Below are 27,995 nucleotides of genomic sequence, written 5' to 3' on the forward strand. Positions count from 1 at the left end.
GGTCAAACGCCCTCCGGCTAACCGCGCGCCTACAATATGCAAACATTTCCGAGCTGTGGTCAAGATTTCAGAAATACTTAATTCATACAAATAATAATTCTAACTAATCACTGAAAATACAAAATAATATAACAACATAAGTATTAAAATAAAATAATAATAATTTAAAAAAATACAAAATCTGCGCAAATTTTAACCTTGTCATCCCTAAATTGATTGTTTTGTGTTTTATTTACTAACGTTACTTAGATTTTTCATTTGCAATTATAATAGTTTTTGTGAAATAATAAGCCTGACTTCCCTACATCAAGATATTGAAATCAAACCCTCCTTTTAATGTTCCCTCAAACCAGCCCTGTATGCTCAGAAAGGTTATTAAATACATAATTTTATTATCTTCGATCATCCAGGAGCTATGTTCAGCCATGACTCACAGGTTTGTGCCTTTAGACTTAAATCACTAAACATGGAGATGTGTCTTTTTAATATATGCATTAACACAGAGCTTGTGTATTTTAACACCCCAACTAGAACCTAAATAAACTTAGGCCATAAATGTAACAAATCAGACATTTAAAAAGTGGCCACAGCAGAACAAATTAGCAAATGTTAATCTGACTGTATTTCTCATGAACTTATTGTATTTGGAATGGTTGCTGCATAAGGATTTTAGATTTTGTTCAGTGAGTATTGCAGGATAACACTGGGGTGCCAATAATCTCAATTTAAAGCACCCCTCGCCCCCAGAGAGCCATCTGCATTGCTGTGCACCATGCAGGGTTTACATGCTGACTCTTGTCTTTGTCTGCTGATTAGAGTGACTCGCTGGTTTTAACGATACAATAAATATTAGTCTGTAGTTGAGATGTAATAACACAACACTTTATTTCACTTGTGTAAATGTTTGCATCATATAGATTCACAACATGTAAAACTGCATCACTTAACCCAGCCAGTCATATCCATAAACATTTCAACAAACATTTAGACCATCTGGATGTTTTAATCCAGTCTTGCTTGAATTTCAATCAGTTTTTTTTGATAGCTGTTTACAGTACATATATCTCAAAGTGCTGAAGTATAAAAATACCTAGCTAGAACATCTTCTAGGCTTAAATATAGAAAGCAAATTGAAGTAATATGTAAAATATGTGAGCATGGAAATGTAACAGGAATTCTTCAACTTCAGCTTTTTTGTGTGTGTGCGATTTAAAACTGTGAAGACAACACAAACACTTGTTTTAATGCTGTTCAACGTATGAAAACATGAACAAAAAAAGAACAATCTGTCAGCTTGTTCTCACTATGGCTTTGTAACTGCTTAATTAACCCTCAATAAGAAAAGAGGTATTGGTCTCCTTTCCTTTCAATCTCCATGCATTGTTTAGATACCTTGACTATGTACAGAGTCCAGAAACCAACAAAAACTCACAGGCCAGAATTCTTCTTACCCCAGAGTGTGATGTAAGGATCATATCATGACTTTTAATTTTTAAAAATCCCTTGCAAATAAATAATCAGCAGTGGATTAAGCTAAAGAGACTCCTTGGAGGTCTTCAGTGCTATGAGATAATTATTGTTCAGTTATACATAAAAAAATAAAACTTTTAGTTGTCTTTTACTGGAATTGTTGTCACCAACAAAAACATCACTTAGCCAACATTTTCCTTCATCCAAATGTGTATTAACCTACAACAAAAAAATCCCAAAGAAATGTACGGAAAATGGCTCATCTAAAGTCCAGGCTTTTAAAGAAAATAAATGCATGTCTTTTAAACACTAAACAACATACACTATTAAAGGACGAAGTACCAGACCACCTACACCTACAGTAGCCGCTCAGCCATGAAAACCCATGCCACAAAGCTCCAGACACACAGTTTTTGTGCTTCTGTATTGAAGCCAGGGGAGGTTTGGACCTCTGCAATATGCGCCTCAGCACTTGGTGACCCATATGTGACCTTATGTGACCTGGCTGTGGCAGTGGTTCCTAAAAGCTTTCATTTTGCAGTGATACTTACGGTTGATTGTGGAATATCTAGGAGGGCTGAAATTTCACAAATTGTCCTCTTGCAATGATGGCTTCCTATTATATCACCACACCTCAAATTCAGCAAGCTCTTTACAACAACTCATTCACAATTATTTGTGAAGGCAGATTGCATTGCTAGGTGCTGGAATTCAAAGACTCAAGTGGTATGACCCAATACTTTTGCCCATACGGTGTTTATGTTGCTCACAACAAAAGATTCATGCATTCTGTAGTGACTGATGGCTGTGGGGTTGCATGCTATAGGCAGAGGAGGAAAAGTCCAATTTTATGACAATGAATCTGTTTTTTATGGTCACGCTGCCCCTTAAAAGGACAGATTTTCACACTGGTGCTCTTTGGTGTATATTTCCACTAAAATCAGCAACTCACACAAAGTAAACCCACACCACTGCCAGGGGACGGTCACCCCCTTTGCCCATTTTTTATGCCAGCCTCACTCTAAATCCACCTTCAAAGTGATTATGATTACTTCACAAAGACAACAGTGTTGCCTTTGAAGGTATTTTTGATGGCATTGAACAGCACAGTGATCATATATACTTAATGCAGATATTTACAGATGAAGTGAAAGTTGATGTAAACTCTCAGGAGTGTGTGCATATCAGTGTCCACGCCTTAGCTGTGAAAACCAAGGTCCATATGTTTGAAAAGGTCTTTGAGTGGGAGTGCTGTTCCATAATTATTGGTGGCTATTTAGTGATCTGTGAAAGCTGTAATGAACCTGTAATCAAAAAGAAAAGTCCCATAATAATTACTCCAGTGCTTCAACTCCAATAATGCTAGGTGATAGCAGTTCAGCACCAAAGGAGAGTTCAGGCAGTGCTTACTGTGTGATTATTAACAAAAGAGACATTTTGAAATAGTTTTAGAAAAGAAATTCTAATCAAAAGATAATTTTCTTACTCCTGTGGCTTTCAGGAAAGTCTCAAACCCTTCATTAGCAAAAACATAGATAGTAGTGGTGCTCATTTTGACACTCAAATTATTCAAATAATTCCCAACTTTGACCACATTAGCAATATGCTCCTTGAGCCCAGTGCCCACTACTTCACACTGATGACGTTTGGGCAAGTTCACTGGGTGCCTTGCTCTGTAGAGTGCCAGAAACAGTGTCAGAGTCAAGCAACTCCACTATGCTGTATGGCGAACAGTCTTCAAGCCCCAATTTCCCACAGGCCCAGCCACAGAAGCCTTTCTCCAGGTCGCGCACCGCCTGCCACCACTCACTGAAGGCCCAGGACACCTGCACCACAGCAGAGTACAGAGCCAGTGACAGCGCCAAAGGCATGATGAGCATGGGGTAGAAGATGATAAGAAAGGGGCATATTGTTATCTTGTGCCAGAACGTCCGCTCCTCATTGTACACCAGGAAGACATTGTACCAGGTGAGGGTGCCGTAGTAGAAGGAAGTGATGAACGAGAGGATGAAAACCACAGGTGCGCACGAGATGCTCCACAGGACCACATGGGGTCCCTGACACGCACCTAAGCTACAGGTGCGCTTGGAGCCTTCGCTCGCTTCGCATGCTGCATCAAGACGCTCCCTCGACTTGGCGAGTTCCCTGATTTCCTTCTCTGTCAAAGTGACGTGTATGTCCACCACCTGACCCTTCTTCTTTCCACGCGTAATAGTGCCAGTCAGGGTCACGTAGCGGCTGTCTGGAGGAAGACTCCAGCCTGTTCATACAGGATATGACATGGAAGTTAAGCAAGCGACACACAGGGAAGCCCAAACGTAACTGTAAAAAAGCCTGTGCAGTGTGTAAAAACATAATAACAGAACACAATCATTTGCAAATCTCATTAACCCACATTTTGAATCTGGACCAATAAACTGAAAATTCAAATTCTTTTTGGAAAACATGGGCACTGAATGCTCCGGACTACAGAGGAGAGAGATCATCTGTCTAAAAATCAGCGTGCAGTTCAAAAGCATCTCTGATGGGGTTCTATTAATGCTTGTGGAATTGGCAGTTGGCACATCTGGAAAGGCTCCAGCAATGCTGAAAGATAGACACAGGTTTTACAGCAACATTTTAGAAAAGGCATCACATATCTCAGTGATACAACACTAAAGAGTTGCATCCATTACAGCATGGCTTCATAGTAGAAGCCTGCAAGGATTGTTGTTGAAAGAAAAGAAGATGCTACAGTACACAGTGGTAAACATGGCCCTGTCCCAACTTTTTTCAGATGTGCTGCTGCCATCAAATTCAAAATCACTTTATTTTTTCTGGGTATGTTTTCTGTGTTGTATTGTGAATAAAATATGGGTTTATGAGATTTTCAAATCCCTGTATTTTGTTCTTATCTATACTTTATACAGCATCCCAGCTTTTTTGGAATAATGGTTGCTGTAACACTGAAGTCTATTTTGTGCACAAATCCTGTCCTACAGTACTAACATCTGACATGTTGGGTTCATGAGTTTAACAGTGTGAGACAGCTTTTTCACCTTCGCCTGTGGGTGTGCAGAGGAATTTAGTTCCCTCCTCAGTGCTCCTCTCTGCTCCTTCGTCTCCTCCTTGGTCCTCTCCTGGTGCCCTCTCCATTTCAGACCGATAAACAATGAAGGACTCAGGACGTGGATCTTTCTTCTTCTTCCTCTTCCTCCTCATGGAGGGTCCTACTTCCCCATCATCCGCATGGCTCCCTGACACGTCAGACCTTAAGGAGACCATCTGGGGGCTGCCTTCCCCCTCAGTCTGAGGCTCCTCTACCTGTGCCATGTTCTCTCATTCATCCAATCCAACTCTTACTCTGAGGCTACTGTTTGGATGTGTTATGTGTGGAAATGAATAATGAAATTCTAAGCAGCATACAAATCTCCAACCATTGCATTAAGCCTTTACTCTGATGACTAGCTGATTGCAAAGTCATAAAAACATACACACTAGCACACAGAGACACACACACACAGAGCGTCATTAGGAAAAACATGTTTTTAAGCTCAGTGTGTAAGCCTGTGCCCACTGATCCCGGCCCAGATTCTGCACAGTAGCCTATTTTTGCTTTATGTGCTGATGTCAAATGTCATGTTATCATTGATTTCATGGCATCTCATGGTATGGCATGAACAGGAAACAAATAGGATATCACAAACAAAGCATGACACAATTGTTCAAAGGGGGGGGAGGGGGTCTCTTTGCATGACAGCGCAGCAATATAGGCTGAAGCTCAGGCTAATATAATCACGTCCAGACACATGATAGGGGGAAAAATAAGGAATTTAAAGAAGGAAATGTACAGTTGGTCCAAAACAATGCATGTTTTTCAGAAGAGGGGGTGAAAGCGACAATGAAGCCCTTCATACAGCTGATCCCCTCCCATTTAAATCCCACCCATGTCCGCTCTTTTGTCTGCAGCCGGTGAATGTGCTCTAACCACAACATTTCCACTGCGGCTTCATCTTACCTTCAATCTGCTGGACGAGCTCCGTGTAGATTAACTTGCACCGTGTGAGAATAAATTACTGAATCTGCCTGACACACAGGAGCAGAGCCCGCAAATTTCAGCGCTGTGTTTGTGTCCATACAGATGCGCTACGCAAAGCGATTTCCAGAATAGCACTAGTCCCGCCCCTCCAACCTCTGCCGCACACCAATCCCCACCATCCGTGATCCTCACGGCTGTCATGTGAACAAGGAAAAAATGATGATGTGGGAAAACCATCATAGTCTAATATAATTCCCGGGTATTATATTAGACTATGATGTTTTCCCCACATTTTTCCTACAGTGTAATGAATCCAGTCCTTTTTGGCCTTTTAAAATATCATTAAAGAAGTATTATGTTATTCTTGTTGCAATTTCCTCTGCTCAATTGGCCAGATCACTCTTTTTTTTTTAACGCAATTTTAATATCAGTAAGACTTTTGAGTGGTATAAGTGAAGGATATAAGTCACTTAAGTCGCTAAAAACTGATTGCAGCATTACTTTGGGACAGGAGTGCTATTTGTGGAAAATCCTAAACTTATTAAAATATGAGCAAATAAATGAGTATATAAGGTCAAAAATATTAAAAAAAAAAAAAAAAGAAGCTCAAAATAGCTTTTTGTGGCTAGTAGACAATAGTAAACAACACACTGATTAAATATATGAAATGAGTAGGCTGTAATAGCGATGAATTCCTACTGTTTTTACAGAAAATCATTTATCATTTAAAATTTTCATACAATACCAACATAAAATTATTATTAATAATAACATATTAAAATTACATAAAATGAATTTAAATAAATGAATTGGGAATTTTAAGTTTTTCTTAATAAAAACGTTCAATAATATGGTAGCCTTTAAAAAAAGTCAGTAGAAATAATATGAATTTTGATTCCTTTACTTCTAATTGAACTAATTAAAAATAACATTAAAACAATGTCATTTCCTGAAGAAGTCTCAGTTCCTAGCCTTTAGCTTTAGCTTCAATAGCTCTAAAGAACGGGATCAGTTGATGTGATAATATTAGCCTCAAAGTATAAAAATGAATGACCAGGATTCATTTGATAATATTGACCAGCTCCTCTTTCACCTCGGTAAATTCACTTATTCAGTTTATTACAGTTTATTACATCAGTTATGTTATCTTGGATTAGCATTAGCTTATTAGCTGTATGGCTAAATGTCAGTCACAAGCCAGGAAGCTAGCTAGACAACATGACAATTTAAACAATGTTAAAAAGGTTTTAGAGGTTTATTTATACTATTGTTGTTTTTGTTATTATTATGAAAGATAAGTGTTATATGTACTTTTTTATAGCTCTTCAAACTCGGGAGCTATCTCAAAAGAAGAATGAAATTAACCAACAGACTAAAGGTATGCGTTGATGCTAATGTTGGTGTAAAACAGTGGCTTAAGAAAGGTAATGATAAACTGGGCTAAAGACAGGCCTTTGTGTCTTTTGTTATTAGATATTAAACACCATTAAGCTTTTTTTTTGTCAGTTTAAGTCACAGAGCCCCTCTTGGCCACCTTGATGTGTCCTCCCTGTTTCTGTCTGCATGTTATATTATGATTGGGTCTATATTTTGTTGTACAACACCAAAATGTTTGTAGTTTCTCCTCTGTACTACACAAAATTAAGTAATCAATACATCATTAAAGCTAAAACTCTGTACTTTAATCACATTTTGATTGTTTTATTTAAAATTCACAAGTGGTAACGTGAAGGACCAAAATCAACAAAACTGTATCTATGTCCAACAACTGTATACTTAATGTCTCAGTAGTTGTTAGTCACTTGTCCTTTTGCTGACTTCTCGCATTACGTTGAAGGGTGGTTTTCTCATATGTAGGTGTGTTTTTATTTCCTGCTTTTGTTCTCTTCCCTCATTTCTAACTGTCTGTCATTAGATTTCCTTATTTGATCACTTTCTCCTGTACTCAATCTACTCCTTTGTGTATATGTATAGACTTGCCACGTCAATTATCACCTTGTCTGTTTGTCTACCTTTTGTTTCACAAGCCCATTTCTATTTAGTTTTTCTTGTTTTGTTTATGTTTTTTTCTCTGTTTCTGTTTTTTGGATCAATGACTAAAGGGTTTTTTTTGTTATGCTTGCCTGTGGGTCCAGTCTCTAGCATTTTATGATACTAAGTGGCAGTATCCTCTTTTTAATATCTGGTCACCTTGTCTTGAGTCATTTAAAAACATTGCCCATTCATTCCCTTGTATAAGGTCCATTTAGCCCACTATTGTTTAAAGATCCCTGCTTTAGTACTGATTGATCAGGCTATCCATTGAGTACACTTCCAAGCACCTGACTAGCCTTAAGGGATTTGATTTTAAAGTGATAGTGTCCTTTTGAATTTCCTTATCAGCTATTAACAGAAGCACAATGTTGGGGAATCCTGTATCATGAACTTTATCTTTTAATATAAGATTATTGTGTGCTGTGTTAATGTGTTTGGCAACAGTTTCCAGAGCCAACATTGCTGAGAAGAAGTCTTACATTGAAGCAATCAACAGAAATATTGAGCAACTTGAAGAGGAAATCAGTGTGAAACAGAGCACTGTAACACGTAATAAAGCAAATGCAAAAAGGTACAGCATTTTGTAAAATTAAACAGGAAATAAATGTGCCAAACCATGATAGATTACGGTGCAGGAAGATTGTGCAAAAGTGTTGAGCCACCTCTCATTTCTTTATATTTCGCTCCAAGGAGCCAGACTTTCTTGTGATTTTTACAGTGGTCTTGAGTATTATTTCTCCAGGCTTTCTGAAGGTCTTTTAAAGTTTTTCTTTGGACATTTGGATGCTTTTTCACTCATTTTCAATCTAGTCCTTGTTCATGACCAATGTTTTTTTTGTTGTTGTTGTTTGTATCTTTATTAACACTGCCACTTAACACTGACCTGTGAATCATTCAAGCATAAAAATGCATCTAAATCAAGGAATGAACCAGTATTTTGTCTGCACATAACAGATAACGTAGCAAGGAAGTCATTTTAAACTGTATTTTTAGGCACTTTGTAATTAGCACCCTGCCCTAAAAACATATAATTTACTCCCATTTCTTGAGTCGATTCTACAAAAAATGCCAAAGATAACTCAGTTTGATAGAAATGAAATAGCATTTTGCACCAACAATGATTCCCAAAGAGCTTAGCTGAAAACTTGGTATATCGCAGGATGGTTCTTAAAAAGAAATAATAGAAAATAGGACAAGTGGAGGATAGAAGAAGTGATGGAAACATTAAAAAGCTAAAGATGAACAGGATCTCAAAGTCCTATCCTTGAGAAATAGAGAAAAAAAAGTCCAGTAAAGACTTGACACAGGACCTGAGAGATAGATCTCTACTGTTCACTGAAACCAAACAAAATTGGTCTCACTGGAAGGATGATTGTCAAGAAGCCATTCCTAAGAAGTGGTATGCCAGGCTGAGGTATGCCAAATTACACGGGACTGGACTGAAAATCGGGGAACAAGGTCTTATGTAGTGATGAATCCCATTAGTTTAAATTGTCGTCAGTATGTACAGAGGAGGTCAGTCAAGTGTCTACAGCCAGCTATAACACATGGTTAAGGCTGGATGATGGTTTGAGGCTCCATTTCAGCCTGTGTTGTTGTCAAAACTGGTGAAGTAATGAACAAAGGACACTCTCATCAAATTTTGATCCATCGTGCACTATCCCCTAGAAACCCTGTGATTGGGAACAGCTTCATTTTTTGTTAGTTCTTTTGTAAGTTCTAAAAAAGTCTTTTACTTAATTAATATGTAGCAAGTGACAGAGTAAAAGTAAATAACCTACAGAGTACCTGCTTGTCTTTTATATAAATTTAGGATGAAGGCGACTAACGGCCTGCTTCTTCAATATGAGCAGACGTTGAAAGCAGAACTGGAGAAAAGAAAAGCCGACTACAACCATGACACGTGGGTTCATTTAGCAGCCTTGTTTGTGATTAATACTTTTGTGTGTTGGAAACAGACATGTTAAATGTTCTTTATTTATACCTAAACAGGGAGGTCTTTCAAGAAAGGATTGCAAGCTACAGAAAGATTTTCCAGGAGCATAAAGAATATTATTTACAAAATCCTCTTGCTGAAAAGCTCCTCGTGCTGAAGGCTGAAAAAGAGGAAATTGAATGTAGGATCAAAGCTTGGGATGAACAAATAACAATGAAGCAGAAGGAGCTGGACCATCTTACTGGTGATAAACCTTTCGTATCTTTGAGCTTTGCTCTGTTAGAGCTGAAAATTTTTACAGCTTGGTATACAGTCCCTTAAATTTTTGTCCGAACAGGTCCAGTAGTTACTTCATTTTCCACCGAGAAACTGCCAGATAGGTATTTTAGTGAATCACTCACAAAGAATAATCACATAGCTTACAGGAATGGTCATTTCTGACTGACCGAGCCCATTTTTTGTTTCTAGTGCTTTTGGCTTGCAGCCTGTAACAGAACAAGAGAATGGATTTGATCATCAGACAGCCAGGGACAGAGAGCCTTCCATTGACATCTCCTCTCTGCATCTCAATCAGACAACGGTACAGATTTAGTATTTTATTAAATGCATCTAAACACTGGCAAGCAATCATGAAAGGCAGTTAAAGCTGTTCCAGTTATAACTTCACACTTTGATAAATCTGAGCATTTGTTACAGAGTGGTCATAAAACATCTGATGAAGAGGTAAATGCTGAAGAGATCCATGAGGAAAACATCCAGGATTTACTCACCTGTAGTACTTCCCCAGAGGAAGGAAGTAAGGAGCTGTGGTCCAGTCAACAGTTTTGTGGTGAGTCATACAGTGGGGCAAAAAAGTATTTAGTCAGCCACCGATTGTGCAAGTTCCCCCACCTAAAATGATGACAGAGGTCAGTAATTTGCACCAGAGGTACACTTCAACTGTGAGAGACAGAATGTGAAAAAAAAATCCATGAATCCACATGGTAGGATTTGTAAAGAATTTATTCGTAAATCAGGGTGGAAAATAAGTATTTGGTCAATAACAAAAATACAACTCAATACTTTGTAACATAACCTTTGTTGGCAATAACAGAGGTCAAACGTTTACTATAGGTCTTTACCAGGTTTGCACACACAGTAGCTGGTATTTTGGCCCATTCCTCCATGCAGATCTTCTCGAGAGCAGTGATGTTTTGGGGCTGTCGCCGAGCAACACGGACTTTCAACTCCCGCCACAGATTTTCTATGGGGTTGAGGTCTGGAGACTGGCTAGGCCACTCCAGGACTTTCAAATGCTTCTTACGGAGCCACTCCTTTGTTGCCCGGGCGGTGTGTTTTGGATCATTGTCATGTTGGAAGACCCAGCCTCGTTTCATCTTCAAAGTTCTCACTGATGGAAGGTGGTTTTGGCTCAAAATCTCACGATACATGGCCCCATTCATTCTGTCCTTAACACGGATCAGTCGTCCTGTCCCCTTGGCAGAAAAACAGCCCCATAGCATGATGTTTCCACCCCCATGCTTCACAGTAGGTATGGTGTTCTTGGGATGCAACTCAGTATTCTTCTTCCTCCAAACACGACGAGTTGAGTTTATACCAAAAAGTTCTACTTTGGTTTCATCTGACCACATGACATTCTCCCAATCCTCTGCTGTATCATCCATGTGCTCTCTGGCAAACTTCAGACGGGCCTGGACATGCACTGGCTTCAGCAGCGGAACACGTCTGGCACTGCGGGATTTGATTCCCTGCCGTTGTAGTGTGTTACTGATGGTGACCTTTGTTACTTTGGTCCCAGCTCTCTGCAGGTCATTCACCAGGTCCCCCCGTGTGGTTCTGGGATCTTTGCTCACCGTTCTCATGATCATTTTGACCCCACGGGATGAGATCTTGCGTGGAGCCCCAGATCGAGGGAGATTATCAGTGGTCTTGTATGTCTTCCATTTTCTGATGATTGCTCCCACAGTTGATTTTTTTCACACCAAGCTGCTTGCCTATTGTAGATTCACTCTTCCCAGTCTGGTGCAGGTCTACAATACTTTTCCTGGTGTCCTTCGAAAGCTCTTTGGTCTTGGCCATGGCGGAGTTTGGAGTCTGACTGTTTGAGGCTGTGGACAGGTGTCTTTTATACAGATGATGAGTTCAAACAGGTGCCATTCAAACAGGTAACGAGTGGGGGACAGAAAAGCTTCTTACAGAAGACGTTACAGGTCTGTGAGAGCCAGAGATTTTCCTTGTTTGAGGTGACCAAATACTTATTTTCCACCCTACTTTACGAATAAATTCTTTACAAATCCTACCATGTGAATTCATGGATTTTTTTTTCACATTCTGTCTCTCACAGTTGAAGTGTACCTCTGGTGCAAATTACTGACCTCTGTCATCATTTTAAGTGGGGGAACTTGCACAATCAGTGGCTGACTAAATACTTTTTTGCCCCACTGTATGCTGAAGGGTGTGTATTCGGGGTCACTCACATTAAAAGGGGACATTATTTGACTCTTCTTACTCATAATATAGATAGATTGATTGCTGTCTATTTCAGTCTGTCTTTGGATGATAAAGAAATATGTAAAGTAAAGATAGAAAGGACTAAAGATAGGAAAAGGGCAATCACAAGCTTTCTTTTTTAAGCCAGAGAGAAAATCTCACTATTCACCATTGAGAAATTTAATTTTTTTAAAAACAACAAATGACATATTCTGTAAATAAAACCATCCTGTTTTATAATTACAGGGAAGTCTGTGCAATTACCTACACATTTTTACAAATGTATTTTTTAAAATTGAATCCCAAACAGTCATCCTCATCATCTAGCAAGATTAAGATGACCTTGGTAACTTATGTGATACTGAAAGCTCAAGCTCGACATAACCTGTTAATCTGGCTTTGTGGTGCGCCTCTCTGGTGCCACGAGTTTAGTTTGAATGATCATGTTAATCAAACCACGTGAACAGAATATTTGCTTCTTCAGATCAGAATCAGCCAGAGGACATGCACACTGAGGAGCAGGAAGAGGAGACTTCACAAGAACACCAGGTTTTCTGATTTTTAGTTTACTATACTTGCAATTTCTGCTAATACACCTGAACCAGTTAATCAAACAAATTTGCCAAATGTATTGAATGTATAACTTTTTCTTTTTTCTTGTTATTTCTTCTTGCTGTCCTAGTTTACCTTGCTGTCTCCACAGCAGTGTGTGTTATAAATAGGTAGTTGCGGCTTCTAGTAAAGGCATTCCACAGTTTTGTATGCCTTTACTAGAAGCCGCACTGCTTATCATATAGAAACCCAGCACAGGATTAGAAATTACCACTGTTTGTCAGAAACCTACATGAAAAGCTGGGGTTGTAGGGGTTACGAGGTAACCTAACAACAGACCGAAATGTGCTGTTTTGTGGGAAATGTAGTCCAGACCTGCAAAGTATGATTTTGACATTTTTATCAATGAAATACAATTTTTAAGACTTTTAATAATCTATTCTACTGTATCAGAGAAGTTTAGAAGCCGTGTATGTTTCCAGGAAAATATCAAGTTGCTCGAGGCACTCCACAGAACAGTATTGCCACAATGGAAAACCCACTTTTACAAGTATCCATCCGAACTGTTGGAAATGCTTTGACCCCCTCGACAGGAGAAGCTGCCCACAGTTTTCTATGCAGAGGAGATTTTTGAGAGTGAGATGGAGAAGGGAGCAGCTACACATGAAGAGCAGCCACCACACGACAAGGACGATGAGGAACTCGCTACTTCTTCTCAGCCTCCATCTCAGGAGACTGATCCTCAGTCAAAAATTACAATTGCGTCTTCAACCCCGACATTCTCATTTAAGTAAGACTTTGGATGAGTGGTCTGATGCTTTGAATTACACTCACTCAAGTCCTGACAACTGGTTTTCGTGTGTTCGCTGTAGCTTTAGCCCAGCCAGCTCCAAAGATCAAGGGAGCTCTGAGACCAAATCTCCAGCTTTCTTGTTCTCTCTGAACTCTGATCCCAACACACCAGGCTTTCCTGGATTTGGATTTGATGTGGGCTCATCACAGGAGGAGGTGAGGAATAAATGATCTCACAGAAATCATTGTGTAGGTTTTTAGGCATCCAGCTCATGGTGTCTTACATGCTTGAGTTTAGGGAAACTGGACGTCCTTTTTGGCTCATGACGATGTTTTATTTCCCATCCCGTTATTATAGTTAAATCAAATCAAATCAAAATAGATCACTTTTATTGTCACATCACATGTGCCACTGGTACAGCACAAGCAACAGTGGTAACTAAAATAAACCTAAAAAATTTTTTAACTAACATAAACAATTTTGTGAACTTGGAAAATAAAATAAAACAAGATAAAAAAAAAACAGGAATAAATAAGGAAAAATAATTAAATATCCTTAGTTTTTGGTATCTGTTACTTTGGTAAAAATGTTACTATAGCTTTCCTGATGGGGCATTGTTGGATGTGTTTTCCTAAATATTGCTTCTAACATATGGCCTCCTTATACAATAATAATTAAAAAGACTAAAACTAGCACCGAGTCTAATAAAAAGTAAATTACAACCATACAGTAAAAACTATACTGAAACAAAACTCTGGAAAATAACTGAACCTAAACTTAACTAAAAACAAATAGTCAAAATGAAAAAATAATGAAAACTGATTATAAAGTACAAAACTATTATTAACTCTGGTTTCAACCGCCACTCACACTGTGACCCATGTGGGAGGGCCAGTGTTTTGCAGAGAATTCACACTATTGCTTCTGTGACCTTTAACAGCCCTCATGACAGCATGGGCCAGCAACTCTCAGGACCAACTCCGGGAGGCTAAATATGTCAGATTCCTCTTGGATAAGGCTTGAAACTTTCTCATGAACCAAAAAATCCCCCAAAATGTCCAGTTGCCTTCAACAAACAATTAAGACAGAAAAAAGTATTTTCCTGCTTTTGGAATTACCTCCAGGTTTCTTTGCAGGACTTTTTCGGTTTCACTGGATCTTTGTTCACTGAGAAGGTAATGTTTTTTTCACTGAAAGCCTACTCTACTTCATGTCGTCTCGGTTTTGGAACAAACATACTAAACTATGATTAACCATTTCTAGAAAACCGCTGAATCTAAATCTTCAAGCAGTAAGTATCAAACCACAATGTGTTTGTGTGGTGTGTCGTTTTGGACCACTGATGTGTGCTGTATATGATTTCACAGGCCCTCAATTCCTGTTTGACCAACCAGAGACATGCGAGGACTTCCAGTTTGCTTTTGCCACCAAGAGCCCTCAATCAGCTAAAAAAGAAAATAGTGGAAATGATTTTCCATTTTCATTCAATTTCTAAGAGCTGTAAAAGTGTTTTCAAGTTAAGTTCTTCCATCTTATGTTGTGACATTAGCGGGAGCTGAAATAGCAACACATTTTTTGCTCTGTTGAGCAGTCATTATTAATTTGCAGGTTTAACCTAAAGTGAAAATTCAAACAACAATTAACTGATTTCTAATAGAGTTCAATAGAATTTTATTTAAGACAGATATAGAGACAATAATACACACGTAAGTTCATATTTCTTTACAGATTTCATTGTTCATGTGAAATAGTTTTTTGTGAAGTTTAGTTTGTTTACAGGTGTGTGTTCATATTTTGTTGTTTGCTGTTCGGTTTAAAAGGCAGAAGCAGTTTTCAGTCGAACAGTATTAAAAAAAACAAACGAAGACACTTAACTGGCCATTTCAGGTCACATTCAGACATTTCATGTGTTAAATAAGATTATATAAGAGTATCTCAATAAACATTTAGTAGCTCTTATTTATAGCTAATAAAATATTAATAAAACTCTGTAATAAAACTGTTAAAAAGATTCCTTTATCATATGATTTCTGGCTCATTCACTCATGATTTTGGAGAGAAAGCATTTATAACACCTTGCATACAGTCTTGTTTCATGGCACAGTCATTAGTTAATCTATAAAATGTTTTGTTCAGTGGCACTCATGACTGTATGTTGAGCAGTGGTTTAAATATACAAAGCCTCCCTTGGATTTTGGCACAATAAGAAAACATTTGTGCTGAATTCCTTGTCAAATAAATACTGGTACACAGGTGAGATCAGTGCTGGCATTTAGAAAGTATATTCATGGTCATTCAAGTTTAAGAGATGGGCATGGAGTAAAGGTCCCGCCACCTATTGTGCCCATACAGTATGCCCCCTAAGCACAAACAAAAAAGTCTGGGCACAAATTGGATCATGACCAGAACTTCTCTGAGCAAATAAAAGCAACTTTAGTGCATGAAGGAGCACACAAAACCTCTGAATCCATCAGGTTAACCGATATATCAGAGGGCAGAGCAAGGGAGTTCTGCATTTTGATGGAAAGCATTGAAATATCTTTACGTGAAAACAAGAAGTCAGGCAGTCAAATTGAAAGCCCAAGCTTGTAAAGAAAGGTTACATACGATATGTGATGATGAGAATTAAAAATGATGGATAAAAGCTAAAAGGTGCAAAGCATGCTGCCATTTTACAGAGAGCTTAGAATCCACTGTCAATGCTGATGGAGCGTTGAGTCACATGTTCAATCTCTCCTGGGACATATTCATTGAAGCTGGTTTGGTACTTGGCCAACATCTTTAGCATGGGCCGCAGTTTTAACCACCACTCTACCTTGGGCATCCGGTGCCTTGGAGATTAAAAGGATAATAATTAATAAACAAGACAATGTGTTTTCCAAAAGCAGCATATTTTAGATTTTTTTTGTATTACTTACTCAAAATCGGTTATTTCCTTCAGTTCAGTGACAGGGGTGAATGAGACAACCTTCCTGTTAAGGCCGATGACACATGCTGTTTCTGGTGAGTTGGCAAACACTCGGCCTGGTGGAAAAAAATTCAGTCAATACACCTGATGTTTGACTCAGGATTGCTTCATGTTCTATCAATGCCATCCACGACTTGCAGTAAACCTACCTTGTCGGTAGTTTTCAGTCAGTTTCTCTGAAAGCCACTCGATAGCTTTCACGCCCAGCTTCGTGCCAAAATTTCTATCAAAGGGAGAAGGTGCCCCGCCCTACAGCCCAAACCGAGAACAAAATTATCACATCAAACATGCAGTTGAGGTCAGACATTTAAATATACTCATCACAGGCATGAATGTCATGTTGATTTGGGGCTTTTAATGATCTCTTTCAACTGTTGTTTTTCCAGGAATGACGAATTGTGTGCACACGTTTGAATTTATTTTTGGATTTTCTCTCCACACAAGGTCAAAACTGTACACACAGGTTCAAATATATATGTGCAAAAGGTTCTAAAATGGCTTTTAGCTTGGCAAGGTCAAGGACTATTAGCATCTCGTCAATGATCATGATTGACTACAGTGGTAGTTTCTCTGCTAGAATAAAAAGGTTTTTGTTTGACAGCAGTCATTGGATTGACCATTACTCAGCACAATGGGAAGGTCCAAAGAACTTAGTGACGATCTAAGAAGTATTGTCACTTGGAGCCATTTCTGACCAACCACAGATTCCAAGATCGTCAGTTCAAGCTATATGGTCTGGAAGAAGATCCAAACTGTCAACCTCAGATGAGAGGAAATTGGTTAGGATTTGCAGGAACCACCAAGGCTCAAGCCTGCTATGAAGTGGAAACTGCTGGAACACCAGCATCATTGTCTACAGTGATTCAAATGTTACAACACTATGAACTATAAGGATATGGGCCAAGAAAGAAGCCCTTTCTCCAAAATTGACACCTTCAGACTTGACATGGACAAGTCAAAAGCCTTCTGGATAAAAGACTTATGGTCAGATGAGACAAAGATTGACCTTTTAGGCCACAATGAAAAGGTAAATTTGGAGGAGTAAAAGTCAGACTTTTGAACCTAAGAACACTAACAGCATCATGCTTTGGGGCTGTTTTGCTGACAGTGGTACTGGTACATTGCAAAAAGTGAATGGAGTAATAAAGGACGAGGACTACCTCCAAATTCTTCAACTTAATCTTAGTTCAACAGCTAAATAGTTGAAATTTGGAGACAAACATGAGGACAGCATAAACCAGAAATAAAATGATAATATTCAAGGATGTTTTCATCAGCTTTTTTAACTGCAGTTGGGTGTTAATTTAAAGCGTAGTAAAGTTGATTTAGCAAGACATTGAAACTCATTCAACCTTAAGACATTCCCGCGACCACTGTCTAGCATGTTGATTTAAAAAAAATCTAAAAATAATTCAAACACATGCACCTAATTGTTGTTTTTGTTTTTTTAAGTTGTTAAAGATGCTGTACAATCAATAAAAACAGAACAGCTCAAAGAAATCATTAAAAGCACAAAACAATCATTCCCATGACGAGTCTATGTAAGCTTTTGACTACAACTCAAAGTTGGAAAACTGATCCATACCTGCTGGAGGTGTCCCAACACGTTGACTCTGCAGTCAAAGATGTTCTTCCCTTCTGATGAATACAGCTTATGGATGAAATCTGTAGTGTAGTTTTCATGGCATTTTTCATTCCTGTCATGACAGAGAACATGATCAACAAAGGAGTGCCACAGTGTTATTGGATGCAGGCTCAGCTAGACAATTATAAAAACTGATGTGGCACTTATACAATAATTATCCATAATTTTCTGCTGCTTATCCGGTATCTGGTTGCATGGGCAGGAAACTAATTTCCACAATTTGAATCTATCTATAAATACATCAATTCAACAATTTGTGTGCTTCACATGGAACATAGAGTGAAATAATGAAGTCAAAATACATAATACATCTTCTATTCTATGAGTAAATAGCTGCAAACTAAAACTTAGCTGTACTGTTCTACCTGAAGACAGTCCTGTGAGCGCTGCCTAACGTGTCAATTTTAAATCTCCCATTGTTCATTTGGGCTCAGATTGGGTGACTGTCAAATCGGGTTGATCTGATATCCTCGTGTTGGTGTTGTTCCCAGATCATCATACTAAATGTTGTTCCAGGATCAACATTGCAAGTGACCAATCAGAATGTTGTGACGTCATACCTTTGAGACTTCGGGAAAAACCGGCGTAAAACAAAAAACTGTACTTAAGCTGCGTGAAACCGCCTCTGTCCGCCGATCAACGGACCCTGACCCTAACCCTAACCGTAACCCTTTAATAAACAGTAAGCAGAATTGATATTGTCCTTGCAACATTGGAATTTCATAAATGCACGAATGGCTTGGCGCAAAGGAATAACGTCACAACAATGTGATTGGTCACTTGCAACGTTGAACCTGGAACAACATTTTCATGATGGTCTGGGAACAACACCAACACGAGGATATCAGATCATCCGTCAAATCGCTGCATGAGTTCCTCAATTTTTAGACTTATCAAACTATTCAGTGACCTCTTGTGCCCTCACTGTAGGAAAAAGGATACATGCAATACAGCTTTTTCCTTTAATTTGTCACTTGTTTAAATTTAGTTCACTCTATAAAATGTTACGTACCTCAGGATTAGACCTCGTTGGACATCTTTCTTCATCTTTTCAGATAAGTGCTCCACATTTGTCTGCAAACAGTTCACATTATTAGAGGAAACAGTGCTGTGAACATCACAAAAATGACTTTAGACAATATCTTTTTCTTCTACCTTAAGGTCAAGGATGTTAAAGGGATCTTCAAAAATGTAGGCTGCATCAGCACCCACTGCTATGCCAGTAGCGGATGCCAGATATCCACAGTACCCACCCATGGTCTCCACCACAAACACTCGTCTCTTGGTCCCACTGGCAGACTGCTTGATCTTGTCACAACTCTGCAGAAGAATTTGATTCTTTGGTTGTAATATGATATTTTAAGATATTTTCCGTTTGACACCATTCTCTTGAAACTCTAGAGACTGTTTTGTTGGGAAATCCAATTACATCAGCTGCTTCTGAAATACTCAGCCTGTCTGGCACCATCAACCATGCCAACCATGCTCTTTTCCCCCCATCCTCATGTCTACATGCCTGTTGAATTGCTGCCATGTAATTGGCAGATAAGATATTTGCATTAATGAACCAGTGAGCAGGAGTACCTAGCAATGTAACCTGTGAGTGTCCGCTATTAATATAGGTTTAGAGTGATAAACTGTACCGCACCGTTTCATTTTCCATGTCTTCAAAGCTGGAAGATAACATCTCAAACACTAAATGTTTCTATTTGGTTTATATGCAAAATTATAATAAAAATGAACAAAAATTAAATAAACTCAAGTCTTTTAAACAGCTTAAAGGTCAAAGCAGTTGTGATTTCAAACTTAACACTGCAAAGAACAACATTTGTACAGAAAGCCATACAAAAATATATTTCTGCTGAGCCCTACCTCCATTGCACAATTGACAGCAGTGTCTGTACCCACACTGAAGAAAGTTCCCGGGACGTTGTTGCTAATGGTAGCAGGGATAACGACCATGGGGATGCAGAGCTCATCGTAGTGAGTCCGGGCCTCGTAGAGCTCAAGCACACCTTGGTACCCCTTTGAAAGTCAAAGGCATACAGGTCAATATTAACACGGTAACTTATGGCTCGAATAATTTAGATTTGACACTTTTGTGCTTGTTATACCTCAAACCCTCCTATTACAAGCAGAGCTGAGATTTCGAACTTGGTGATGGTTTCCACAATCTTCTCCAGGTGAGAGTTGGGAAGAGTCCTTAAGAAGGAAATTAAACAAAACTTGTCATCAGCGTATGGCAAAATCTCGTAACACCTAAGCCACTGCTGCGTTAGGTTAAGCCTTTAAGATCAGGTAAAGTGATTCATATCAGTGAAACACTCACCGTTTTGTCCCCAGCAGTGAGCTTCCTTGGCCCGTCCATCCAGCCACACTGTGCCATTCCATCTCAAACACCTGCAGACAGACAGGTTGAAGAACACTTTCCTTTCAGTCTCACACAGGTTACTGTGGAACTGCTAAAATCTCCTTCAGTGTTAAAAAACAAACAAACAAAACAAAAAATTACAGCCTCACCGCTCCATCGGCAAGTCCCAGAAAGCCGTCATTGACCCCGTAGACTTTGTGTCCATGAGAGAGCCCTGACCTCACCGCCGACCTCACTGCAGAATTCATTCCTGCCGCCGGAGCTCCCACGTTCAGAATAGCAAAAGAGAAGTTGCTCTGAGGAAGCATAAGTCAGACATAAAAGAGAACACCAAGATTAAATCCTGGGATCATTTCACATCATTTATGGCTTAAACTGTCTACAAGTCCTCCAGACCTACCTTAGACTGAGGAGGCTTGTGGAAAGCGAGACTCTTGTAGATGTTCCAGTTGCTCTCAAAACTCCTAAAAGTACATCGTTAGTTTAGTTTTTTTAATTTGCAATAAAAACAATAAGGTGACATAAATCAAAACTCTCACCCTCCACGCAGTTTAATGGCTTCATCAAACCTCTTCTCATTCATGGCCGTCTGCACCAACTTAGTCTGCAAAGGGTGGTGCAGTAAAACCAGAGCTCAGCATCTCACTTCTGACCTGTTCTGTTCGTTACAAATAAATTACACGAGGACAGGAGAGAGACTCACCATCTCCACACACTCCACCAGAGGGAGGCGGACTGCTTGGTTGCCCGACAGGCCGATGACACAGGCGGGGGTTTCAGGAGAAGCCTCCAAGAGGGCGACGACCGCTTCCACACCCAATATGCTGCTCTGGAAACACGTGTTTGGATATATGTGCAATTAAGACAGCACTGACATTGAATACTGGGAATTAACCTCATACTAATTTGAATATTTATTTTTTTTTAAATCTACTCAGGCAGCCTTTGTTAGTATGCATCAATAGATTATTTTATTATCGGTATCAGGTCATCTTGTTGTGTATTATGCCACATACAGAAACTCATCCTGTGCTAGTTTTCTTCGTGTAATCAGTTTGTGTTAAGTCTGATTGTGGCCACTTGTTAGTAGTGCAGGTTCATTGTGTTAAATAGTGTTTAATAGGGCTGTTCGATATAACGATATATATCGGATGACGATATAAAAACGTCTATCATTTCATTTTTCGCTATCGTTTCTTTCGTGGTGTCACAAAATAAACTGTTTACGGCAATATTTTTTCATCATTTTGATGGTCACTGCAGTGGCTATATTAATTTCTTAAAGTTCTCTCTATCTCTTATATTTAATATAACCACACTATGGACAAGCGCCTGTTTTTATGGGTTGTGGTTAGCAACAACGACGGTAACACCATCGCGTGTCCGCTTGTTTATGTTCCACATAAACCTTTCACAATAAAGCTCAAGATCCTGTTGACTTTTCAAAATAAACTGAATCACGTGAAAGAGCAGATTATTTACGGATGAGAAGTAAAAAAAAGAGCCGCCAAGAGCTAAAAAATAGACCTTAGACTCAAACGTTAGAACAGGCTTTCCCCGCAGCACCCTGTGTAATAAATACTCACAAAACAACTTATGTCTAAAAATGTATAGTTTCATGCATCGGTTAAAACACTCGACTCCAGCTACATGACGCGCAGCTGGAAACACTTCACGCAAGTCGAGCTGCCCGAGATTCACAGAATTTACAGAAAATGTTACATTTTTGCGATTTATATCGTTATCGGACGATAGAATTCTTATATAAGGATAAGAGATTTTGGTCATATCACACAGTCCTAGTGTTTAATTATCATTTTAATGGTCAGCCAAAAGGAACAATCAGGAATATTGACAGAATAGCTTTGAGACGCAGTTATTTTTGTTAATGTCCCTGAATTTATTACTTCAACAATATTTACAAGTTTTATATGAATATGAAATCTGTTGTTCAGCTTACCAGCATTCTGTCAAACGCTGAGGGAATTCCTCCTCGCTGAACGTGGCCAAGTACTGTCACTCTGGTGTCATAACCCAGTCTCTCCTGCACCAGCTTAAAAACAAACACATGGAAGAATTTCAGTGTTTTATGCATTTGAAAAAGCTCTCAGCAACAGCTGTCGCCAAGAAAAACTACAGCTGACCTTTGCAGGAGTGAAATAAACAATCTATAAATCAGTATCTGATATATTCAGATTGTAGTGCTGCATTAATGTGCGTTGTCTGACTTACATCTTTTATATAATTTGAGGAGATGGGCTTGCCATTTATGTCAATGGCTCCTTCTGCGACGATTATGATGTTCAGTCTCGACCCCCCGCTTGTGCGGCTCTAGAAGGAAACGGGTAAAACATGTTATTGTGTCATTAAGCACAAACCTGTGTCCAAGTTCTTTAAAGTCAGAACAACTACAGTCAAAGGAGGACTGTTATTTCCATCTGGAGTAATTTATCTGGTGAAACGGCTCTGTTTGGGAACTTTTAAAAAATGAAAACCATAAATCAGGGAGAGCTTCCTGTACTACTCTATGTACACAAAAAAAGCTGGAGGTGGCAACAGGACAGGCAAGACCCTCATTGGACAGAGCCGACTTGGTTTGCACAGTGCCTTGCAGATGCACAGATGCTTGTATGACATTAGCAAACTGTCCTGCTTTCATGGCATGCCTAAACTGACACTATGCCCAATTCGTCTACTTCGACACAGGCCAAACCTGTCATGTGGATACACACAGTGAATGTAAATCAGTATATGCATGGGGCTAACATACAGTCTGGACTTGTGTCTTACCCCCTTTAGACGGGCACACATATTGTCCTCCCAGCCCTCCTGAGGTGGAGCCTCTGGAATAAAAACCCAGTCTGCCCCTGATGCCAGAGCTGACACTAAAGCCAAATACCTAAAGTTGTAACAAAGAATAAAAGGACAGTTAATACATAACAAGAGCTGCATGCAGCTGCAGTGCATATGGGATAGCAAAATGGGTTAAAGTGCAACTCTCACCCGCAGTGCCGTCCCATCACTTCCAAAACAAATGCACGCTGGTGGCTGTAGGAAGTACAAAACAGTTACAGTGAGACTCTTTTCCACAAAGTATGTCAGCAAACACACAAAGAACATGCTGGTGTCTGAGAAGGCAAGTCTGGGCAAGATGGAAGTCATGCCAAAAGCCTTGAATGGTGCAAAAGACCACATTCCATTAAGAGTTAATCATTCACTGTTCAGGTATATTCAGATAACTCTGATAGGGCTGAGATTAAGTAATGCTAAATCATCAGCATTACTCCATGTCTGTTCAAGTAACTGAATACAACTACTAAAAAAAACCCCAACACACACATGAAAAGCTGGAACCACAAAATGTTTGGCATTACTTAATCGCCGACTAATCTTTTCTTGATCTACGTGCAGTATGTTTACTACCATAAATCTGCTCCTTTGAAGTAGCACTGCAGCACATGTGGTGTGCTCGACACATCTTCCTTTCTGTAACTCATTTACTAATTACTCACTTATCCAGTGACCTTGTGCATGCTTCTTTTATGAAACACCAGGCGCTTCAGTGCTGTTCCGAATTACCCAGCGGCTCACCTCTGTGCAGTGGTCATTATGGCGTCAATTATCTCCATGATGCGGTGCAGCGCAGAGTCGGCACCGATGGTCATGTCGGTGCCGCAGAAGTCGTTGTCTATGGAGCCGACGAGGCCCACGATGTTCAAGTTATAATGCTGCTTAGCCATAGTGTCTGTGATCCTTCCTTAAGTAACACACACACACACACACACACACAAGTGTTGAAATTAAATAAACTCCAAACACGTTTCTGAGACTTCAACAAAAAATGACTCCACTTCTTGTTTCTGATATGCACTCTGAGTAGTTTGATCTTCTTGAGCAACACTCACCTTTCTTTACGAGTTCATCGAGTAGATCGCTCCACTCATTGCGGAAGATGTTGGCTCCGGTAAGGCTGCCGTCGCCGCCACACACGCACAGGTTGGTGATGCCTTTCTTTACCAGGTTGAAGGCAGCGGAAACTCTGCCCTCACGCGTCATGAAGGCCTTGCAGCGGGCACTGCCTATCACGGTCCCACCCTGCAGCAGAGATGTAAAACTAGTCAAAAACCAAACTAAGGCAGACAGAATATTTTAATCAGGCATTTTGTAGATCAGTGAGATTCATAAAGCAATGGTTCGCATTTTTGGTGGATACAAAATTCAAACAGCTAGTTGTGAAATAATTTGATTTTTCTCCAATTGTTTTGGTTTTGACCTCTCAAAATGCATAAACATAAACCTGGGGAGGAGGACTCACGCAACAATAGAAGGGTGGGAACCACAGGTACACACAGATTAGACTTACCTGCAAACGGGATACTCTGGCAGATAATCTGGTGGTAAGCTACAATTACTACCTCACACTGAAAGACTCTGCTAACCAGGCAAGCTGCAGTTTGCATCCATGTCTGTTGGGACTCATAACATAAATGTAGTGAGATGTTTTGAAGGAATTTAATAAAAGTTATTCAGCATATTTATGTTTGGCCAATAAAAATTGCATCAGAGAGCAAACAACGCTTCAGATCTGGATGTGACAACTTCTAAAACATAGATGCTTCATCAGCACTTTCAACCCAGCAGCACAGGAGATCTACTATACTGGGCTCGAACACATTTTATCTACAGCCACTACAGTTTCAAGGTGGGCACCCAACCAAAACACAGTTCACGTATGTGAAATATGGTCACATATTTGGCACTGGATAAAGGCTGTAAAAATAAGGGAACCTTTGGCTATTTGGATAATAAATGTCAACACTTTATCCTTTTGTTTTAAGATATTTGTATTAAATTTGTCATAATAAATGTCTGAATTATGGCAACAAATGTCCCGGTGACCTTTGATCACCAAATTCCAATCCGTTCATCCTTGAATCCAAATTATTATTTGTGCCAATCTTGAAAAAAATTAATCAGATGCTTAGACTGTTCCTCCCCTATGCAAGGCCACCTGGGTTGGCTGGAAGACTGTTTACTTAGCCTGACACTCTGAATAGTGCAGCCTGCGTCTGATTAGGCTAAAAGCGCATGCAGCAAAGCTCCTTACCAGGTTACAACCAGTAATAGGAAGAGAAGAGACGAGAAGACATGGATGAAATAATAACAATAAAACTATAAAAAAAAAGAGAGAAATAGAGAAAATTTTAAGCTCAGAAAAACAACAACAAAAATTCAAATTCTTTTCAGACATAAACCACATGAATTTTTAAGGAGATCCTTAAGGGTCTTAGAGAGAGCAAAAATAGGAAACTGACAATTAATTCCTAAATTAGGTCCTCCATAAATTTAACGAGTAAAATCCATGATGGCTGAATTTAATTAGCTGCTTAAGTGTCCATGTCCTGTATGGTGGCTCAGTGTCACACTGCCCATGCTTGATATGAAAATGTCCACTCCTGAAGTGTTTTGTAGCAAAATAACTTTTACTCTGTGCTGAATATCGTCTCTTATAACAGCTACCTTTTACCACAGTAATAGTTTAACCTACCAGCTGAATAATGTCGGTCACACTGTGCCAGTGGGCCAGTTTGATGTTGTCTCCCCCATCCACCAAGCCCTGGTAACCCTGAGGAAAAGAAATTATTATGGAGGGCAGTCAAGCAATAATGAAAAAAGAACAATCTCAGAGTGTTTATAAGCTGTATTTATATGTAAAAGATGGCCAGAGTCAAAATAACACAGCGTACTACAAGTACTTTCAACTCCTCTCTTATCTACAGGGGTTTGCCACACAGATTTTAGATGCCCTTCATTAAGTGCCACTGCACAGCATGTTTACTCATTCTCCTCCTGCTCCATATCTTTAGACAGTGTCCCACATTTTGACTGATTTTGCAAGACACACAGTTTTCAAAAGTCTGGCTTTATACCCACGGCATATAAATGATTAAAATCAAATAAAGGTTAGCCTGTCTAGCCCGTCAGTAAAAGTTACAAGTTACCAAAAAGTCACTAGCATTGCAGAGTTTGGTGAATACGGTAGAAAAACACCACAAAGAAAATAAAAAGCCAATATATACTCAAAATTGTCTCCTTATTGCAAGTTATTTTTTTGCACTGTATTTTATGTGACATAAATCACTAAACATTGCTCAAATAGTCTGATATGGCTCATAAAAAGTATTCCAATCTACAAATGAAGACTGTTACCAGACAGAACAGCAGCTGAAATAACAGTAAAATAAGAATATAGGAGCATGTAAAAACTATCACATGACACCATACGAACAAACTCTAACTTGCTTTTATTCCTTTTGTATTTATTTACCAAGAGAGTTTGAAAAGTTGCATTCAAACACATTTCCACTTTGTCCAGTCTGGTCACCCACCCAGCGGGTTTTTCTACCTGAGAAACCGCATACATTAGCCACGCCCTAAATAATAACGCTGAATCAAGGTAAAACAAATACAGCATTCATGTTTTGAAAGTGACTGTAAAGTGATGGGTAAAACTTCTTTAGGAGTTATTTTATAGGAGTTTTCGTCTGACGAGTCGCCCCCTGCTGGCCATTACAAAGAACATTTCATCTGTCCCACTTGAGGACTCTATCTTTATTGTCCCATTTTTTTAATGCAAAGAGGCTTACATACAAAGCTTGTTTACCTCATGAATGAGATAGACCTTGGCCCCCACATAAATGCCCATCCTGGTCACAGCTCGGATGGCAGCATTCATCCCTAAATCAAGGATAAAAAGTGTTAGATCTTCCTCTTCTTGGGTCTTTGCACACAGGCTGTTGCATCACAGCTCTGCATGGGGTAATCAAACGGTAAGGTGGGTATGACTTCATTATCTGTTATCTTCTCTGACCGCAGCAATAGACAATGGGAGGCTTTGATTAGTCAGAAACAGATACACTGTGTGAGTTCAAAGGGGAGGCAGAAGGGTCTAGCCTTTTAGAAGCACTAACATTGAAGTGTTTTACACCCCTGAAAATGCTTATAAATGGTACTGTGAAGGCATAAAGCATGGGCATACAACCACATCTTAAAGTACTGCTATTATTCCACAATAGTGCATTATGTTGGATTGTCTTAGAATTACTGATGTACGAATGCAAACATCAGATTATTGCTGCAGCAAGTAAAGTAAACAAGTATTACTATAAACTCGTAGTTACTGTGTGACCTTTGATCCCTACTCATCCAGCTGCTATTCCGAGCTGACTACCAGCTGCTGTCACCTCAGCCCTCGACCTAGCCACATTTTCCCACCACACAAACACGGGTTTACATCCACAAATATTGTCGAGTTGTGAGGTCACCTTGTGCATCTCCACCGCTGGTCAGCACTGCCATGGCCCGACCAGCGCACGTCATCTTCAGCTTCTCTAAGTCCATCAAAGACATTTTTTAATCTCTTCTCCTCGCAGCTACAAAAAAAAGAGAGAATTTGAAAAAATAAAACCCGTCGGCTGGGAGAGTAAAATTAGCTCTTAGTGTCTTGATCCTAGGGAATCTAGCTGCCTCTTCCTCGTTTGCAAGTTTCTCCTCAGCAGATCGTAACTTCCAGCGGTGACACCCACAGTATACAGCTGAGGGGGGATGTTTGCTCTTTTCACCCGCTCCGCCCGGAGCTGCGGTTTTCTCCACTCGCTCGTCTTCGAGAATCTCCGCCTTCTCTCTGAGCCCCGAGGCTTGTAACCGAAGGAAGTGCA

General features: G+C 39.5%; 3 protein-coding genes and 1 long non-coding RNA gene across 7 annotated transcripts in view; 2 read left to right on the top strand and 2 right to left on the bottom strand.

Annotated features, from left to right (window-relative positions):
• The window catches only part of LOC145421099 (uncharacterized), a 65,595-nt gene that overhangs the window by 7,154 nt on the left and 30,446 nt on the right, over positions 1-27,995 (top strand). The gene's annotated exons all lie outside the window — the stretch shown is intronic.
• Positions 861-5,625, bottom strand: tmem169b (transmembrane protein 169b). The gene is made up of 3 exons (XM_026145776.2): positions 5,468-5,625; positions 4,509-4,946; positions 861-3,730 (listed from the first exon to the last, which is right to left on the bottom strand). The coding sequence occupies exons 2-3, from the start codon at positions 4,780-4,782 to the stop codon at positions 3,102-3,104; spliced, it is 903 nt and encodes a 300-aa protein (XP_026001561.1). The 5' UTR covers positions 4,783-4,946; positions 5,468-5,625; the 3' UTR covers positions 861-3,101.
• Positions 6,433-15,369, top strand: LOC113007937 (uncharacterized). Of its 4 annotated transcripts, none has more exons than XM_080290893.1 (14): positions 6,433-6,585; positions 6,810-6,912; positions 7,967-8,093; positions 9,336-9,425; positions 9,515-9,702; positions 9,796-9,838; positions 9,927-10,038; positions 10,155-10,254; positions 12,433-12,497; positions 13,094-13,290; positions 13,373-13,508; positions 14,430-14,468; positions 14,557-14,584; positions 14,661-15,369. In XM_080290893.1, the coding sequence occupies exons 1-14, from the start codon at positions 6,538-6,540 to the stop codon at positions 14,786-14,788; spliced, it is 1,404 nt and encodes a 467-aa protein (XP_080147019.1). In that variant the 5' UTR covers positions 6,433-6,537; the 3' UTR covers positions 14,789-15,369. The 4 variants fall into 4 exon arrangements, with proteins under 4 accessions (XP_080147019.1, XP_080147018.1, XP_026000791.2 ...); XM_080290892.1 differs by having other exon boundaries at positions 6,434-6,585; positions 10,155-10,287; XM_026145006.2 differs by having other exon boundaries at positions 6,435-6,585; positions 6,810-6,866; positions 10,155-10,287.
• On the bottom strand, positions 14,948-27,957 carry pfkla (phosphofructokinase, liver a). Its single transcript, XM_026145003.2, has 22 exons — positions 27,603-27,957; positions 26,942-27,015; positions 25,826-25,903; positions 24,183-24,372; positions 23,869-24,034; positions 23,281-23,325; positions 23,068-23,176; positions 22,510-22,608; positions 22,238-22,330; positions 20,981-21,106; positions 20,817-20,881; positions 20,678-20,741; positions 20,427-20,573; positions 20,236-20,306; positions 20,021-20,108; positions 19,779-19,931; positions 19,062-19,226; positions 18,919-18,980; positions 17,847-17,958; positions 16,411-16,510; positions 16,212-16,317; positions 14,948-16,124 (listed from the first exon to the last, which is right to left on the bottom strand). The coding sequence occupies exons 1-22, from the start codon at positions 27,685-27,687 to the stop codon at positions 15,977-15,979; spliced, it is 2,346 nt and encodes a 781-aa protein (XP_026000788.1). The 5' UTR covers positions 27,688-27,957; the 3' UTR covers positions 14,948-15,976.

This window comes from Astatotilapia calliptera, chromosome 16, assembly GCF_964374335.1.
Source record: "Astatotilapia calliptera chromosome 16, fAstCal68.1, whole genome shotgun sequence".
In the NCBI taxonomy this organism is placed as follows: Eukaryota; Metazoa; Chordata; class Actinopteri; order Cichliformes; family Cichlidae; genus Astatotilapia; species Astatotilapia calliptera.